The sequence below is a fragment of the Festucalex cinctus genome, chromosome 17 (genome assembly GCF_051991245.1).
Source record: "Festucalex cinctus isolate MCC-2025b chromosome 17, RoL_Fcin_1.0, whole genome shotgun sequence".
In the NCBI taxonomy this organism is placed as follows: domain Eukaryota; kingdom Metazoa; phylum Chordata; class Actinopteri; order Syngnathiformes; family Syngnathidae; genus Festucalex; species Festucalex cinctus.
In genome coordinates this window covers 8823050-8839802 of record NC_135427.1, presented here as the reverse complement: position 1 = coordinate 8839802, position 16753 = coordinate 8823050, and the positions used below count along the sequence as shown (strand labels likewise).

The 16753-nt window shown below is 40.1% G+C and overlaps 1 protein-coding gene across 2 annotated transcripts in view; it reads left to right on the top strand.

The window, feature by feature from the left end:
* Positions 1–16753, top strand: part of mprip (myosin phosphatase Rho interacting protein) — a 30869-nt gene that overhangs the window by 9236 nt on the left and 4880 nt on the right. The window contains exons 4-16 of one of the 2 annotated variants that reach the window (XM_077501968.1): positions 2122–2273; positions 2338–2422; positions 2505–2679; positions 3318–3762; positions 4989–5115; positions 5875–5961; positions 7806–7862; positions 8455–8523; positions 8624–8713; positions 8868–8977; positions 9117–9669; positions 10283–10420; positions 12485–12544. In XM_077501968.1, the coding sequence (XP_077358094.1) occupies positions 2122–2273; positions 2338–2422; positions 2505–2679; positions 3318–3762; positions 4989–5115; positions 5875–5961; positions 7806–7862; positions 8455–8523; positions 8624–8713; positions 8868–8977; positions 9117–9669; positions 10283–10420; positions 12485–12544 (2148 nt within the window). Of the gene's footprint in view, positions 1–2121; positions 2274–2337; positions 2423–2504; positions 2680–3317; positions 3763–4988; positions 5116–5874; positions 5962–7805; positions 7863–8454; positions 8524–8623; positions 8714–8867; positions 8978–9116; positions 9670–10282; positions 10421–12484; positions 15095–16753 lie in introns of both variants that reach the window. The other variant, XM_077501967.1, reaches the window with a different exon arrangement.

The following is a 16753-nucleotide window of genomic DNA, read 5'->3' as shown; positions in this document are numbered from 1 at the left end:
ACGGCAAGCAGCTCAGCTGATATAGGGTTCTCATGTCACTGAATTGTTAAGAATATTGTACGGGCATCTTATTTACACATTTCGGTAATACAGTTGCCATAAATGGACTGGCATGTACTGGAGATGCAGATTTTGTCATTGGAAATTGAGTAAGACCATCCTAGAATCTTTAAAAAGTAAATATGAGAGTATGTAAAGGGAGAAGGTGACCATTTTTTTTTTTTTTTTTTAAACCAAAGCTGCTTCTGTCCTTAGCCATACAAATACTTAAAAAATAACCCAATCTGTTAAAGACCAACGTACAATTCATCTTTTGGGGAGCCATATTGATCTTGAAAGGCTACACCATTGGGAGAAGTTCCTGTGAAAGGTTTTGATGAACAGTACTGTGTCAGTGCACCAAATAAAACAGCAGCGTTCTCTCCACAACCTGATTTGGTAGGCACTTGAGACTTGCCATTGGCTCGGCCTATTAAAGTTTCCTGCAGGATTTATTATTTATGGAGTGGATACACGCTGAAATGTGAAGCAGGCTTGGTTGCTTTTTATTCTTTACCATTTTTTTATTTTTTTATTTTTCTGTTTGTTTGTTTGTTTGTTTGTTTGTTTGTTTATTTATTTATTTATTTATTTATTTATTTATTTATTACATTGGGTCTGGCCACAATGACAATAAATTAAAAATATTGCGTAGTTTCACCATATTTTCAATGCTTTACTTGCTAATTTGCTTTGCTGAGTTTTGTTTTCGGCCACTGGCAAGTATTCACCGCACAAAGTAAACTTGTAACGTGTGACAAGTTTTTTAGTTTTCTTGATTGTCTGATTTTTTTTTTTTTTTTATTTATTTATTTATTTATTTTTAATTAAATTAAGCAATTAAGGCACACTGGAGTTTATTGCCAGACTGCATCGGTCACAATCACTGTCATTTGGGTTTAAATAATTTAAAAATACATTTAGTTAATTTTTCTCATAGTTAATCAAAAAATAAAAATAAAAACAGGTTCAAATAGCCATTTGTAATATGTGGCTGTGGTTTTCTATGGTGTGTGGTAACGAGCCTTAACACATCAAACATTTACTTACTACAAGTCTGTTTATTCTAGAACTGAACGATTTTGGAGAATCTATTTGTTTGCCCTCAAAATTGCGATTGTGATTTAATCAGTCCTTTTCTAATGTATTATTCAACAAACAAGGAATTCATCTTTATTACAACAATCTCAGAACCATTATGCATTATGATACTAAGATACAAGTCAATACTGTTTTACCACACTTAAGTGTACCATACAATTGACAGCTACTGCTACTTATTTTCAGGCTTGACTGTTCCTTTCAAGTGGAGGAAATTCCTCCATAGGGTCGAGTTCTAAAGAGGCGGTGTGCAATTGCCATATTTGGCAGCCCCCAGGGGGGGTTCAGGCAGATCTTAATAAAGCTTGATCTGTGTTCAGTGGCCTTAAAAGGAGCTGAAAAACCACCCAGCACCTGTTTTACATCTGTAGCAGCCATAACCCAACAAAGCCTGATAACAGAGCCATAGGATTTAGAGCAGACTCACAGAAAGATTGTTGGGGTTTAGTGCTATCATCAGAAATATTACGTATTGGTATTATCCTGTTACGCAAAAACATAGATGTGTCACAGGTTGGTATCTTTGTTGGTGGGTGCTTCTGTGATGTAGAATGTTTAAAAAAAAAAAAAAAAACAGACTGATCTGGACAGATGATCACACTCACAAAGCAGCTTTATTTTGGCATCTCATCTATTTTTTTTTCCCTTCTCTATTTGTGCTGCAGTTGAAATGAGTTGTGCGGTTGCCATGGTAATCTGTTGATAAGAGCCACAAATGTTATTTACCCTGACATCTGCTAGTGAAAACGGAAGACCTGATGAAAGATGCTTGCTGTGAACACTGAAGCATGCTTTTTTTAAGATCTGTATTTTCATGGTATCACTATTTTGTTGGCCAGTCACCGATCCTTGGCCCGTTTTGTTGTTGCCAACTATTCCCATATTTGATCACGTTTTCCTTTTTGGGGATCCAGATTGTTAACCTAGTTGTCATTCTTACCGGTTAAACTAAACGGTGACCATTTGCTTGTTCTCTTTTAGCCAAGTACACTGCCTCAGGGGACAGTCAACATGAACCTGTGTACAGATGTCATCGATGCAGAACCGAAGACTGGCCAGAAGAACTCCTTGTGCATCATCACCCCAGAACAGGAGTACTTCATCAGAGGAGAGAATAAAGAGATCATTAATGGGTATGTTGTTTTGTGTCTCCCGTTGAGGGATGAGGTTTAAAATCACATATCAACCTCCACCCAGGTGGACTGAACAGCTGGTTGTGTATCCCCGCACCAACAAACAGAACCAGAAGAAGAAACGCAAGGTGGAGCCGACAACCTCCCAGGTGAGGCCTCCTCATTTTCTGTCTTTTTTTTTTTTTTTTTTGGCAAATGAACAACAATACTGTTGACGCTTCCTCCACACAGGAGCCAGGGCCAGCCAAAGTAGCAGTGACTGGCTCGGGTATCCCAGAGGCAGAGAAAGTTCCAGACTCCAGTTCCATCATCTGGCAGGAAGAGCTCAACCAAAGAGAGGCTGAAGGGGCTACGGTATGGGCCCCTGCTGAGCTGCCCTTGGGATCGCCACCTCCACACCTAACAGGCAAGAATAAAATGTTGCATGTAATGTAACAATAATTATTGTCCACAAAAGCGTAAAGGCGGGAAGTTTTGCGTTCACCACTTTTGCTTGGAAGCGTTGTTCAACGCTCAAAAATCACACTGCTGATGTCTATAAAATGCTATGAATAGGTGAAACGAGCATATGTATACTGTATATCAGAATAGAAATGTCAGGTTTGTGCCATGACTAAAATAATCAATAGTGAGGCGATGCTAATCCATGTGATTGGCATCAGAATCGGTATTGGCCGATCTCACTCCTGATCAGAATCGACAGCATAAAACCCTGATAGGAACACCCCAATGTTTTCTCTCACCACCGTTTGCTTTAAGTGTAACCATCATACACCTACCCCATTACACCCTGAGTGTTTATTGCATACAGAGCATTCTGTTTTGTAAATAGGGACTTGAATTACAGAAGAAAGGTCATTATCAACAGCTTGTAGTTTTCAAGACACAGCACTCTGGTCTGATGACAGATGACACTGAGTCATAAATTACAGGAAATATCTTCATTAGTGATCAGGTTAGTTTCAATAGACATCAGGCATAATATAGAGAAAATATATTTGTTTACTGGTGACAATATAACTGATTTATTTTACTGTTTTGTAGGTGAATGTACATCTGTCAGACAGGGGTCTGACACGGGCTCGGTGAATGGCGATGAAGTGGATCAGGGTAGCCCGGCCCTGCACGCTTCTGTGCCGCAGCCGCCCAGTGACCTCCTTTCCCCTACAGGCTCCTGTTCCAGCCTGGGCGGTGTCCCCCGCTGCCTCTCTCCAGCTCCCAGTGACCCTTTCCCTTCTGGCAGCTCACTGCTGTCTAATGGCTCTCACATCAGTGGCTCGGTAAGCTCGCTGGACTCGGACGCCAGCGGCAGCACGGTGACCAGCACTGAGAGTCATCCAGCTACCCAGAGAGGAAGCCACTCATACAGCCACCACGACGCGCCTCGATCCCGGAGGCTGGAAGCAGAAGCAAGAAAGGCAGAGAAGAGGAGCCGCTTTAGGAGTCCTGAAAGGCACGAGAGGGAGGCTGTTCTTAGCCCCGAGAGGAGGTCAGTGTCCTCTTCTTCCGTTGGCACATTTTCCACAGCAGGAACTCGCCAGGAAGTGTCAACACCCCTCCCATCTTTTTAACACTGCAGTGTGCACCCATGATGCATGCACTGTATAAACAATTTGATGAGGTCGATTGATTGATTGAAGTATTTTTAAACAGTTTAAATCACAGTTTAGGACCAGTTCGGCTTACAGATTGATTTCAAGTGTGATACCATGTGATACCGCATCATCTGAATGAATTACCTGTTTATAAGACACTGAGCAGGGACTAGAGTCTAGACACATGAACTGTTATGGTTCACTTTGGCAGTAATACAAATGACTGTATGGTTGTATCTAGTAAATTAAAGACATAAAAGGGTTGTGAACATCGTCATTTACTCTAAGCATGGAATATAAATCTACACTGTGTACTTTCCATTCAGTAATCTGCCCCATGCTGTTAGTGGAGAGGTTAAAAGTCTCACACCCACATAGACACATTACAGACAGCAGCTTTTTAAACCAGCCAAGATGCGGTGTAGGGGGTGGGTGTGTCATCGTTTTCCTCCCAGTCAGCTTCCTGCTCAATTTAACCCCTATCCATATTTAGTGAGGTCAGCCCAGTTTATTCCTCATTTGCCATCTTTCTAACAGAGGCATTAATAGCCAAAAATGAGCAAAACAACAACCCCTTATTTGGACCACCTCCCCCCCCTTAACTTTAAGTCAATAATCACATTCTTTACATATTAATTTTATTTATTTTATGTTGCATAAAACTGCCGCACTGGATGCTTGACTATGTTGCTATTTTCTGGTGCACTTAAAAACTTGCTCAATGAAAGTGACAATAGTATCGAGTTGTGCTTAGATGCCTCCATCATTCTTAGAAGCTCCCTTTTAGGCAACTAGTAAGAAAAATATGCGTTGGTGAACATCACTTGTAGCCAAATGTACCAAAATCACATTTTCATTTACAAACTACAAACTGTGTCAACCCAGCATTTGTTGGGCATCTGTACACCGACCTTAATTTGCTAAAAGCTTACAGTTTTACAACTTCAACACACAAAATTAGAAAAAAAGAACACATTATCCTTCACAAACAATACAAAAGAACAAAAAAAAAGTTAAGATTCTATCATTTATATTTATCAGACTGTGTTGCTTCAATAATGACGAGATTTTATTCTTCCTTGACGTCTTTGAAATTTGACATGTAAATGTTAATTCACAGTCGCTCTGGTGTTATTGAGAAGTTGGAGGCCCTGGAGCTTGAGAATCAAGAGAAGATGGAGGTGGAGGAGTCGGGCAGAAGTGGCGCGAGACAAGGCCGCAGTGAGCACAGACGTTTCCACAGAGAGGTATCATACTTTGTTTGTGCATGCGTTACATGAGCATGTTAAAGCTAACGCTGCCAGCATTGGAAAGCAATTTATAATGCGTACAGTGAGATTGTAAATCGTTATTTTATTTATTTTTTTATTTTTTTTATTTTTTTAAACAGAGTCACATCAGGAATGAGATGTTGCACACGTTTTTTTTTTTGTCATTCCTATTATATTCCATTTAATCTTCCTATGTTTTTCTTTGCCTTGTCTTCCTGCCATCTTTTCTTCATACGGTCCTCTCTCTTTTCTTTTTTTTTTCTTTTTTTTGTGTGGTTCAAAGATCACCCGGGTGTGCTGTGTTCATTTCCAGTTTCCATTCTGTGGTGGGATTCCCCCGGTGATTGTGCTTCCTTTTCCCACCATAACCCCATGCTGTGATACCGTTTTTGATACTGTTGAATAGGTTTCTCTTGTTCTGCCAGATATTTTCTCATCATGCAGCTAATAGTGTGTGCAGACAAAGATGCTGGGGCAGCTTGCACACATCTGTGTTATTAATAGTAACTCACTATGCCGAATTTCGTCTTACCTCTATCTACCTTCTGATGGATTTTTTTTTTCTTATTTAGACCGTTTAAACATTTTAGGAAATGATCCATTTTCCTCAAAATTATGATACTCCCATTTAAACTGTTAATTACACCTTAAACAAATACATTGTGCCGCATGATTTGAATGTACTGACCATACAATTAATATAGGTTGTTCACTTCTCTGTTGCATGGTCCTTAGGGTCAAGGTCTGGATTTCCCCTCTTCCCTGCCGCCTCTTAGGAGAGCCAAGTCCCTTGACCGACGGACTACCGATTCAGTCATGACAGTGAGTGACATCTCTTCTTGTTGCTTTTAGATCTAAGATCCATTTTCCCCATTACACCATCTTTTGGACTGCTACATAGGTAACGGATAAAAGTGAGAATATTGAAGTATATCATGTTGTTCATGGCAGCCGTCGCTCAGGATGTAAGGATGGTCGGCCAGTAACCGGAAGGTTTGATCCCTGCTCTCCACAAGCGTGACAGAGCCGCCTTCTTTTTAGGCTTGACTGCAATGTTATTTTGAAAAAATGTGGCCAGTAGGTGGCAGCAAGCATAAAATCAGCCATTATCACGCAAGGATCTTGTTGCAGAAGAAGAGGAGGAGCAGGAGGAGGAACTGTGGGTTGTGACTGGGAGTATCGTCGCTAGCTTGGCGTCATGGCGCAGTGGGTGGGTAAAAGGCGGGTTACAAATTGTTAAAAGTTTCTGATGTTTTCTTGGCGTCCTTCCTGTTAAATTAACCAGACATGGCAGGAGCCTTAACAACCAGGGTCAAAATGAGTTACTGACTTTGAGCTGTTCATAATAGTCTCAATTTTTTGTGTTGTGAGACCATTTTGGTTAGGTAACTGTTAGGTGATTTTTGGTGGACTTCCTCCAACGACACTAAACTTTTGCTACACAATTTCAAAACCAAATTATAACCTACTAAATTTGAAAAATGTTGACAATTGTTCTTGATGTCCGGATGGTTTTATCATTTGTATTTCTGTAGTTTATTACCTTTCTCTGATGTGATGGTGTGAGGGTATTGCCAAGCCTCCATCTCTCCCTCTCCTATTCGGGTTACACGCTCATTCCGCTTCTTCTGTTGCAGATTTTTTGCCTGCCATCTATTTTAGTTGCCTCATTCTGAGTGTGTGCGCTTGCGTGTGCTGTTGGTTGTTGTACCTATTCTGTATGTGTGTGTGGGAGGTGTCACGATCTTATGCTCAGTGGATAGAAGTATTAAAGCTGGCACGTACTTTTCACACTGATACATTCTTCTTCTTATTTCAAGCATTGAATGGGAAAATTAGAAAATAGGGCACATAAGATAATACAGTGGAAGGAAAGCTTGAACAACTCCAGACTCCAATTTGTTCATATTTTGCTTTTTTTTTTCTCTTTTCCCGCAAGGAAACAATCAATTTCATGGTCAAATGCTCACCATGAAAACCAACCGTACAGGCAAGCTCTTAAGTAACACTGGTTAATAAGATGTCAAAAGAAAATGAGTCCTCATCTTTACAATTTTTGAAGTGCTCACAATATTTGAACCCCTTACCCACTTTTTTTTTTTTTTTTTTCCTTTATTGGCGAGCTGTCCTCTGTCAATATGCACATGTGTGTGCGTGTGTGTGTTTTTAGCCAGTTCACTGCATCTGCTTCCTGTGGTCCACCGGTCGCATCTTCGTTGTGTCCCACCGTGTGCAACCACAGCAGTTTTTACACAAGTATCGTGCATTTGATTCTGCATCCTCAGCTGGATTCTCACAGAGCAAAAACTAATAAGATGAGATGGAAGTTGTACTTGACCAGTGGTCCACCTTGAGATCGCAGTCTTATCCTATTAGTAGAAATTGTCCTAACCATTGGTCTTGTCAACTTCTCCCCCAACTGAAGTGTGATTTGACTGAGCATGTACCTTAATAGCTTTTTTTTTTTTTTTTTTTTTCTCCTCCAATATTGGTGTGGAACGTGCACATTTAACATAGGATTGTTTGGAATTACGTTTTTGTTCGACTGACTTTGTTTTTAATAATTTCTACCTACCTGCAATCGCAAATAAAACTGTGTTCCCATCTGTCATTCTGTCTACAATTGAATACTGCAGTTCTGTAAAATGTGTTCTTTTCAATTCTAGCCGGATTTACTGAACTTCAAGAAAGGATGGATGGTGAAGCTGGATGAGCAAGGGCAGGTAGTTAATTTGCTTTTTCTTATGCACATTTAAATGTTGCATATTTTAAACGACATTTTCAGCATTCTCACGCCTGGAAGTGGCATGGACACGTTTTAAAAGCGATGTATTTTTTTCCCCCCACATAAATGAAGACCTCTCTTTACAGCCTCTTGAAAACAGATGGTTTTGAGTCGCTGCTCCCCTCACAGGGTGTACCCATGCAAGAGGGCTCTGTGTTACCATGATAATTGGGGTGGAGCTTTTTGAGTCCCATATGTGAATTTCACTTATTGTAGGTTTTGCACAGTATGTCCACTTTAAACTCATTGAGTTCCAGCCATTATCAGACCGGTATTCACACTACCACATGAAGGAATTTAAAAAAATGTAAATGATAAATATGTACCTGGGATTGAATTTCTGGATTCTTCAAATACTAACATACGTGAAAATGCGTACCTGGCATTGAATGAGTTTTAATGTTGAATCTTGATATGTAGGTTAAATATAAGATTTTAAACTGTAAATTTCCAGATCCGTCTGTATTTGATCATTCTAATGATTCATAGACCTATAAACGTCACTACATATTTTCTTGTATCTGCTACAGTGGAAGAAATCCTGGTTTGTTCTGACAGATCACAGCCTACGGTACTATAAGGATTCCATAGCAGAGGAGGTAACTCTTGTGACTTCTTTTTTTTTTTTTTTTTTTTTTTGTTCATGCTTATTGAATTTGTTGTTAACTTGTTTTGACACATCTGCTATTGATCCTTAAGGCTTCTGACCTGGACGGTGAGATTGATCTGTCAACTTGCTACAATGTCACTGAATACCAGGCTCACCGAAATTATGGGTTTCAAATACAAGTACGTAGTTTTGTAGTTTTCGAGTAACAATGCAGCTTTATTCGTATACAGGAGTGGCATTTGCTGTCATGTTGTTGCTCTAACCTTGAGGTTTTGTTGAAAACTGAAGTCAACTTCAAACTTTTTGTAGTTCTAAGTGTTTTGATTTGTTTAGACACAGGAGGGCGTTTACACACTTTCGGCCATGACAGCGGGTATACGGAGAAATTGGATCCAGGCAGTTATGAAGAATGTCAGACCATCTACTGCTCCTGATGTAGCAAGGTGAGTAAAATCCCAGTGGTGACATATGTTAATTTTCAAAAATCATTTTAATGTTTTCTGTTACACACTGGGGAGTTTTAGATTTATTCTGGCAGCTCTAAATGACATTCTAAGTATTGATCTTTTCATTGTCCTTCAGCTCTACGGACGACCATGGTTCGTTTTCTCCTTTGGAGGGACTGGTGAGACCAGACGTGACCCAGGACTCTCCCTCATCTGAAACCTCCTCTGTGGAAAGAGAATTTACTCCAGGCGTCATAAAGAGCCGAGCGCGCGAGCGTAGGCGAGAGGGCCGATCCAAGACTTTTGATTGGGCTGAGTTCAGACCTATTGCCCAAGCCCTGGCTCAAAAGCGGGCACAGGAGGCCGAGAGCCTTCGGGCAGAAGTGGGAGAGGTTGAGCGTAGTCGGCGGAGGGAGGAGAGACGAAAGAGGTATGAATCTGTCACCAGCTCGTCGACGGAGCTCAAAGACGGCGGCAGAACGGACGTTCAGAGTGCAGACAGAGTACCTGATTCGTCGGGTGATCAAGGTCTAGAGAGGCATCAGAAAGTAGAAGAAGTGATCGAGCAACATTGGCGGCAGGTAGAGAAGACGCCGATACGGGAAGAACGAAGGGTGCCCCTGCCTTTGACAGCTCCCTCCAGAGAGACTGTGGAGCTTGAACAGCTGCTGGGGAATTACAAGCAAGGGGTAGGAATTTTACCCCTTTTATCGTCCTGTTTTAGGTCATTGATTTTTAGCAAGAGCCAGATTGATCATGTGAATTTTTTTTTTTTTTTTTTCCCCCAGAAGTCTGGAAATTAGGTTCTGGGAAAGTGTGGAATTTTCACATCTTAAATGTGTGGGAATCCTGTATGACACAGCCGAAGAATAAGCGGCATAATTCTAACTTAACATAAAGATGAAATCATTTCAGTTTTTGGAATGGAAATATCGACTGACTTAAGAATTCAAACAATGAACCTCGAATGATTAGCTGATTTTCTTTTTCTTTCAGTGTCTGTAATTGTCACCTTCAGATAGTTAGAATGAATAAATAAATAAAATAATAGCTTACTAAGTTTTAAAACCCCATTTCTTTCTAGCACACCCAAATGAACAAGATCTTAATCAGGGTTTATTCTATTCATAGTCCATTCAGAAGGATGGAGGTATATATTGCGGGTGAAACTTGAAATTGTTCTTTGAGATTGGCCTTGCATGGCAGTTTCTTTCCTGACTGATTGCCATCACTGGTACATTGAAAAACATTTCTTAGCATACATAACATCATGATTAAATGTTTTCCCTTCTGCTTCTCCAGATAGAAGAACTTAAAGCACAATTGGAAGGTTGTCATCAGCAGCTGCTTGACTCCAACCAGCACAAGCAGGAGCTTGAATTGCAGCTGAGAACAGCTCTTGAGAGAGAACAGGACATGCGAACAGGTTACATATCGCCGGTGAGTTTATTTCAAGAGTACAAGTTGTATTAGACATTTTTTTTCTCAGCTTTTTATGATGGAGTTAAGTTTTTATAGTCGTTTATTCTCTATTGTGTAACATCCTTTGCATGTGTAATATGTAAAAAAAAAAAAAAAAAAAAAAAAAAAAAACATTAAACAAAAGGGCTACAAATGTGCGCCTTGCATGAGTTCATTGCATGTTTAAACATTGAGATCTAATTATTACATCAGCTTCTACTTGTTAATCTCCTCTCTGTTCCATACTGTAGGCCTGCACTATCAAATAAGTGAACTCATGCGATAACTGTGTAGCTACCTGTAAATCATCTATCAGATGTGACAAAGTGGTGATCTGGAAAACATGATTAACTGGCGTTGTTAAATAATGTGTGTGTGTGGGGGGGTTTTGGTAATGGGTGCAGTGCTATGCCGCGATTACGTGTGTGACCTCAGGGAACTTTAAAATAATAATAATAATAATAATAATAATAGAATAAAGTGTAATTGCACATCCACTAGAGTAGATGGCAGTAGCACTCACATTGTCAGCGTGCACGAGGAGTATTAGTTCCTCTGCAGTGGTGCATTTCGTTAGTTTCTTTCTTTTTCAGGACATTCCAAATTGTTGTATTGGCTATGCCCAGTGTTTGTGCAATGGCTCCGATCGGTTTCAGCTTCAAAATGTTTTGCATTTCTCCCATAAGCAGCTCTCTGGTTTTCATGTTTGCTTAAATGGTAAATGGAGTGCACTCATGGCTCATTATCTTCACCTTATGGTGCCCAAAGCACTTTTCAAGGCCTCACATACACCACACACATATTCAACAGCAAATACAGTATTCACGGATGAAACACAATTCCCAAAACAAGCACTAGCTAATGTTTAAGCAATCAATCTAAAAGGCAACAACGGAACAACTCGAAAGTCCTATCGGTCAGGTTCCAATACTTTCGCTCATTTGAAAAATGAGTGGGTTCAAACAAAAGTTGCTCTGTCACGAGTTGTTCCACACATTTAGATATAAATACCATGGAATTCTGAACATTTGTCTCATATTCATCTTCTGTGTGAAATCCAAGCAAAAACAAACCTTGCCATTCCGATACTTTTTGGAGGGGACAAATATTTACCATAAATATTTACCATAAATAAAAATATATATATAAGCTATGTGACAGCACCTTTTAAGTTTGCTGTTTTTGATGACGCCGGGTGTCTACTTATTGAGACCAAGAGTACGTGTTATTTATGATAGCTTCACTCAATAGTTTCAAAATTTTATTTCACTTTGATTATAAATGTGATTCCAGTTTATTTGATTAACTTATTTATATGTATATGAACAACATCTTGGCTGTTTCTGATTATGTGCATGAATATAAAACTGTCATAAATCCTTTTACAAATATTGTCTGCATGGTTATGCAAAGACCGTTTATTTATGATTCCTACTCTTGAGCGTGTATGCGCACGTGCTAGTGCGAGCATGCTTGTTAATGGAAGAGTCTTGCCAGAGCAAGACTATTTCTTTCAATGTAATCTATATTTTTTCCTTGGTCATGGTTGAATTGTAGTCTTATGCTTCTGTGGTGCAATGTTGTTGAAAGTTTAGTGTGTTTTAGGGAAAACCGTTAGGGTCACTTGGGCTGACGTGATTCCACAAAGTACTGTGTTGGTAGAAGGAGCTTGGGGCGGAATGTTGTGATGAAAAAGTTTTGGTATGCCTTTCATCCTTTAGTTAACCATACAACTAAAGAAAACTAATATTGCATTACTTACCACATAAAGTAGCCTTTAACGTTTTCATAAGCATGTTATTGTAACTAACCCCTGCCATCTAATCTTTCTTTTTTTGATTTTTTTTTTTTAGTAGAATTTAACCAACAATTGAATGTGCCTTGAATTTGTTACATTATACAAATTTTGATATGATGAATTCTAAAAGTAAAATGACTCATTTGAATAGGAATGAGAGAACACAATTGAAAAGCTGATTAATTATCAAATCTTTGTGTGTCCGCTGCTGTGTTTTAACCAACTGTTTGGTCCCCTTTTCCAAGCTGGAACACCATTTGGGTCTGGAGGCTGATGTGACGCCCCAGATGAAGAGGCCAGAACTGGTTAGTCCTCAAGCACAAAGTTTAACAAAGAAGTACCAGGAGACCAAAGAGCTCCTGAAGCTGCAAGAGCTGAAAAAGCGCAATATGCAGGCACAGCTTGGCCTTTCACTTTCTCACCACCCTCTTAAGGAACCTTATTTTTCTGAACCCCCAAAAGCACCCATTCTGGAGGGCACTATGCCTGAACCTATCCAACAAACTGTTAACCTTTTAATCCTGGATAGTACAGAAGCAGTTGAAGAACTTAATGACTTGACAGCTGGCAAATATCTGACTGTGAAGGAGCTGACAAAGCTGTTAAAATGCCACACGTGTAATCAAGAAACATCAGAGAAACAACCATTTCAGACTGTATTGGAGGCCTGGAAATGCCAACAGGAGATTGAAAACGAGATGATTAGAAAGGGTTTGGCCCGAGCAGGAGAAACCATCCGAGAATATGAGTCCCGTCTTTTAAACATGGAGGATTTGGTGGGGAAGGTTCAAAAGCAAGGCTTTAAAAGCCCCTTTGGTCCTCTCTCAAAAATTGATAGTCATTCAGAGACAAAAGAGCAGACTATTGGAATGCTTGCTCAGAGGGTAGAGACTCTAACGAGTGAAAATTGTGCATTGAAACAAAAATGCCAAGAGATAGTGAACCAACTGACTGAGGCAGACAGAGAAATAGACAGACTGAAAGCTGAGCTGGTCAGCCGTCAGTGTGTCAAACAGCATCATCTTGTTATGGAGGAGATGAAAAGACTAAAGGCTGACCTGGCCCAAAGCCAGGCTAATGCCGTTGACAGAGAGTATTTTGAGCAAGAGCTGAATGCGAAATCGCTGAGGCTCCATGAAGCTCTGGTTACAATCGAGGAGATTGGCAACACCTTAAAGGACACCGAGAAGAAACTGCATTTGAGGGAAGCCACGTTGAAAGGTCTGGGATTCCAGGCAGATTATGAGGACGAGGCACTACACCTGGAGCAGGAGCATCTCAAAGACTTACTTGAAGCCTCACAAGCAAAGTTGTTTGACACTGAGGCGGCCCTGCGTACTACACAACAACACTGTATCGAACTTGAATCCATGAACCGCGAATTAATCACACTGCAGCAGAAATCCGAGGAGGTCAGTAAGGAGAAGCTTAGCAAAGCAGAAACTCAAGTTTTAATGCTACAAGAGAAGTTAGAAACGAGGATACGTGTAGGTGAAAAGTCTTTAGATGTGAATGATTGTGTTGATGAAGGAACAAAGCATGTTCATAAAGGAATTTTAAAGCAAGTAGTGGATGAAGTTGAGAAGAGGTCAGAGGCAGCGAATCAGGTTTTAGACACGTTATCAAAGATAGATGTTGATGTAGAGAAAATGCTCATTAATTTAAAAAGCACCTTATGTGTAAACAAATGCTTTAGTTCTCTAAAAGAAGGCCTTTTTTGCATCAGTCAAAAAGACATGAGGTTGATTTTAGAGGCAGAATTCTTGAGCCAGATTCTGAGCACCACCGAAATAAAACCAGCAGCATCTCTTGACTGTGGAAGCAGTTTGGTACAAGAGACTGCTGAAAAGTGCTTGAAGCTCTTGCTAAGTCAGATTTATGCAGATGCAGAAGCCATGAGAGACAGAATGGCCGAGTCCGATTTCTCATTGATGTATAACTGGCTTGATAGTGAAACAAACAGCCTTATTCTTAAAGAGTTAACTGAAACATTAAAAGCAAAGGCAATCTGTTTGACAAACATTGCGTTGAGGGTTCGGACGGCCAAAGATGATGACTTCCTGTCTTCGGGTCTAGCTGGCTTCACATTTGGTCCAAAAGAGCGGCAGACTTCTGAGTATCTGTTTGATGCACTTAAAGATGCTTGTATGTCGTATGTGATTACTAGGCTGCAGGTGCAGCATGAAAAAGAGCTTAGAAAAAAGCAGACCAAAGTTGAAGTTGATGGGTGTCCAAAGTGCCCAGAATTGAGAAAGGTTGCTGAAGATCTGCAGACCCAACTGTCTGATCTCCATCGTCAATCGTGCGACGCATCTATAAAAACCATGTCAGAGCCAGAGTCTTCCATCCACATAGAAGGGAAATCCATGAACTCAACTGATAAAACCTGTGACATGACACCTCATGACATGATAGCCAAATATGAGAAGGAGCTTTGGGAGGTCAAAGACAGCTATAGGCAGGAAGCTGACAGACTGAGGAAAGAAATTGCTGAAGCCAGTGAAACTCTTTGCCTCCGCTCCGAAGAGAATGTCAGGGAGATCGATTCGCTGACAAACTGCATGGAGGACCTCAAGAAGACGCACGAGCTGGAACGGACAAACCTCATCGAGAGGTTTAACCAAGAAATGGAGGAGCTGAGTCGTATGATTGCTCCTTCGAACCCAAGCAAGGCATCTGCAGCTGAGGGAGATCAGTTACATGGCGCCCCTGTCCGGACATCCCATCTCAAAGAGTGCATCCAGGAGCTGCTGACGCAAGTGTCGGTTATGACCGAAGAGATGAGACGCCGCGAAGAACAGGGCGAGATAACCACTCTACGGCTGAAATACGAGAAAGACCTGGAAAATTTAAAGGTGGAAGCGTCCGTTGTCCTTACCGTTCACCATCTGTGATGCCTTGTGTTCGTCTGTGGCATTCCCGGATCCACTTCCTCTCCCAAAACCTGCTCCCCGTTCCCTCCCAACCCCTGCTCCCTGCACTTGCTCTTTTTTTTTCAATTAACCAATTTCCTTCTGTGTTGCATGAACTACATTGTATAACACCTATTGAGTTTATTCTGTCATTAGTTCCACTTCCTCAACATAGAACGAAACAGATGGTTTTCCATTCTATTGATAATCAGTTCACCTACAGTGGATAGAAAAACTTTACTGAGCTGCTCGTCTTTTGTGATTTAAAAAAACAAAACAAAACATAATTTCAACAACTTTTTCGACCATGACACTGTATCCTGTAACAATCCAGTGGTAGTTTATAATAACTATTTCAAACCTTTACACAGCAGGTTTGCCTACAGTATACCCTGCACAACTCATTAAAAAAAGGAAACTGTTATAGTGCAAATGAAAATGAACGAACTGAGGTAATGTTTGCACAAGTGTGCATACCCTCTGGATGGATTCCGAACACAGCCACATTCCCAGTTATAACAGGGTGTGCACACTTGTGCAACCAGATTGTTTCAGTTAATTTCTTTCCTCTCGCTAAAATATTTAATGTACTTATTTTTAGTTGCATGAGTTATAGTTGACATTAATAGTATAAGAAGTTTAGAAATTGCATGTCTTTTTTTTTTTTTTTTAAATGTCCACTCAAATATCTTGTGTTAAGGGTAGCAAACATGACCCTTATCTAGACTTGTATTGGTCTAGATATATTTCCTATTAATTCCATCTAACAGTTAGTGCTTTTAATCTCTTGATCCCAAACAACGGCATTATTTCATGATATTATCAACTGCGGCCATTATTAGGAGTCAGGTCATATGATACAAACATGCTCAAAATGTAATATATTTGTAGTTCCCAAAACAATGGGTGTAATTATACATTTTTAGAAATCTACAGCAGATGAAATACCATTAGAAATATAAAACAAGATACTGTTTTTAACATTGATTCTCATTTATAAACCACAACAACTCTACAGTTAAACGTAGTATTTCTGCTAATCTTAGGATTTCTTTATAAGTTCCCACATAGATCACCAATTTAGTTTGGTTGCTGTTTAGGCATTTTCTGAAGTGGGTTGAATAAATGTCTGTTTTTTTCTTCTTCTATATTATGTAACTAAGTGTTCTATTACTTACTTTGTCCGTTTTTGCAACAGTATTTTTACGGTTATAATTAGGATTTGGTAAGATTAAAGTTTGTGTTGGGGTTGAAGTTAGTCCATTTATAACTTGGCTAACACGAGTGCTCTGAAGTGTCTGAATCGCGAGTTCATGACCGAGAATATATTTGCTTAGGCGATACCGAGTCTGACGTGCTTCTAAATAAAGCGTATGCTTGGTCTGATGTCAGAGCAGGAAGTTTACATTTGCTCTTGGGGAGGATTTTCAGCTTCTCACAGTGGGTTTCTGGAGCTGAGCTCCCAGGAGATTTTATCCCTGTAAAAACAGACTGGACCAGCATTTCCCCTCTGTGGCTGTAGTCGGATCGAGGCGTGGAGAATGGACGCGGGCCGATGTGCAAGCTATCGACTGAGCTCAAAGATTAGCGTCGGTGAATAGA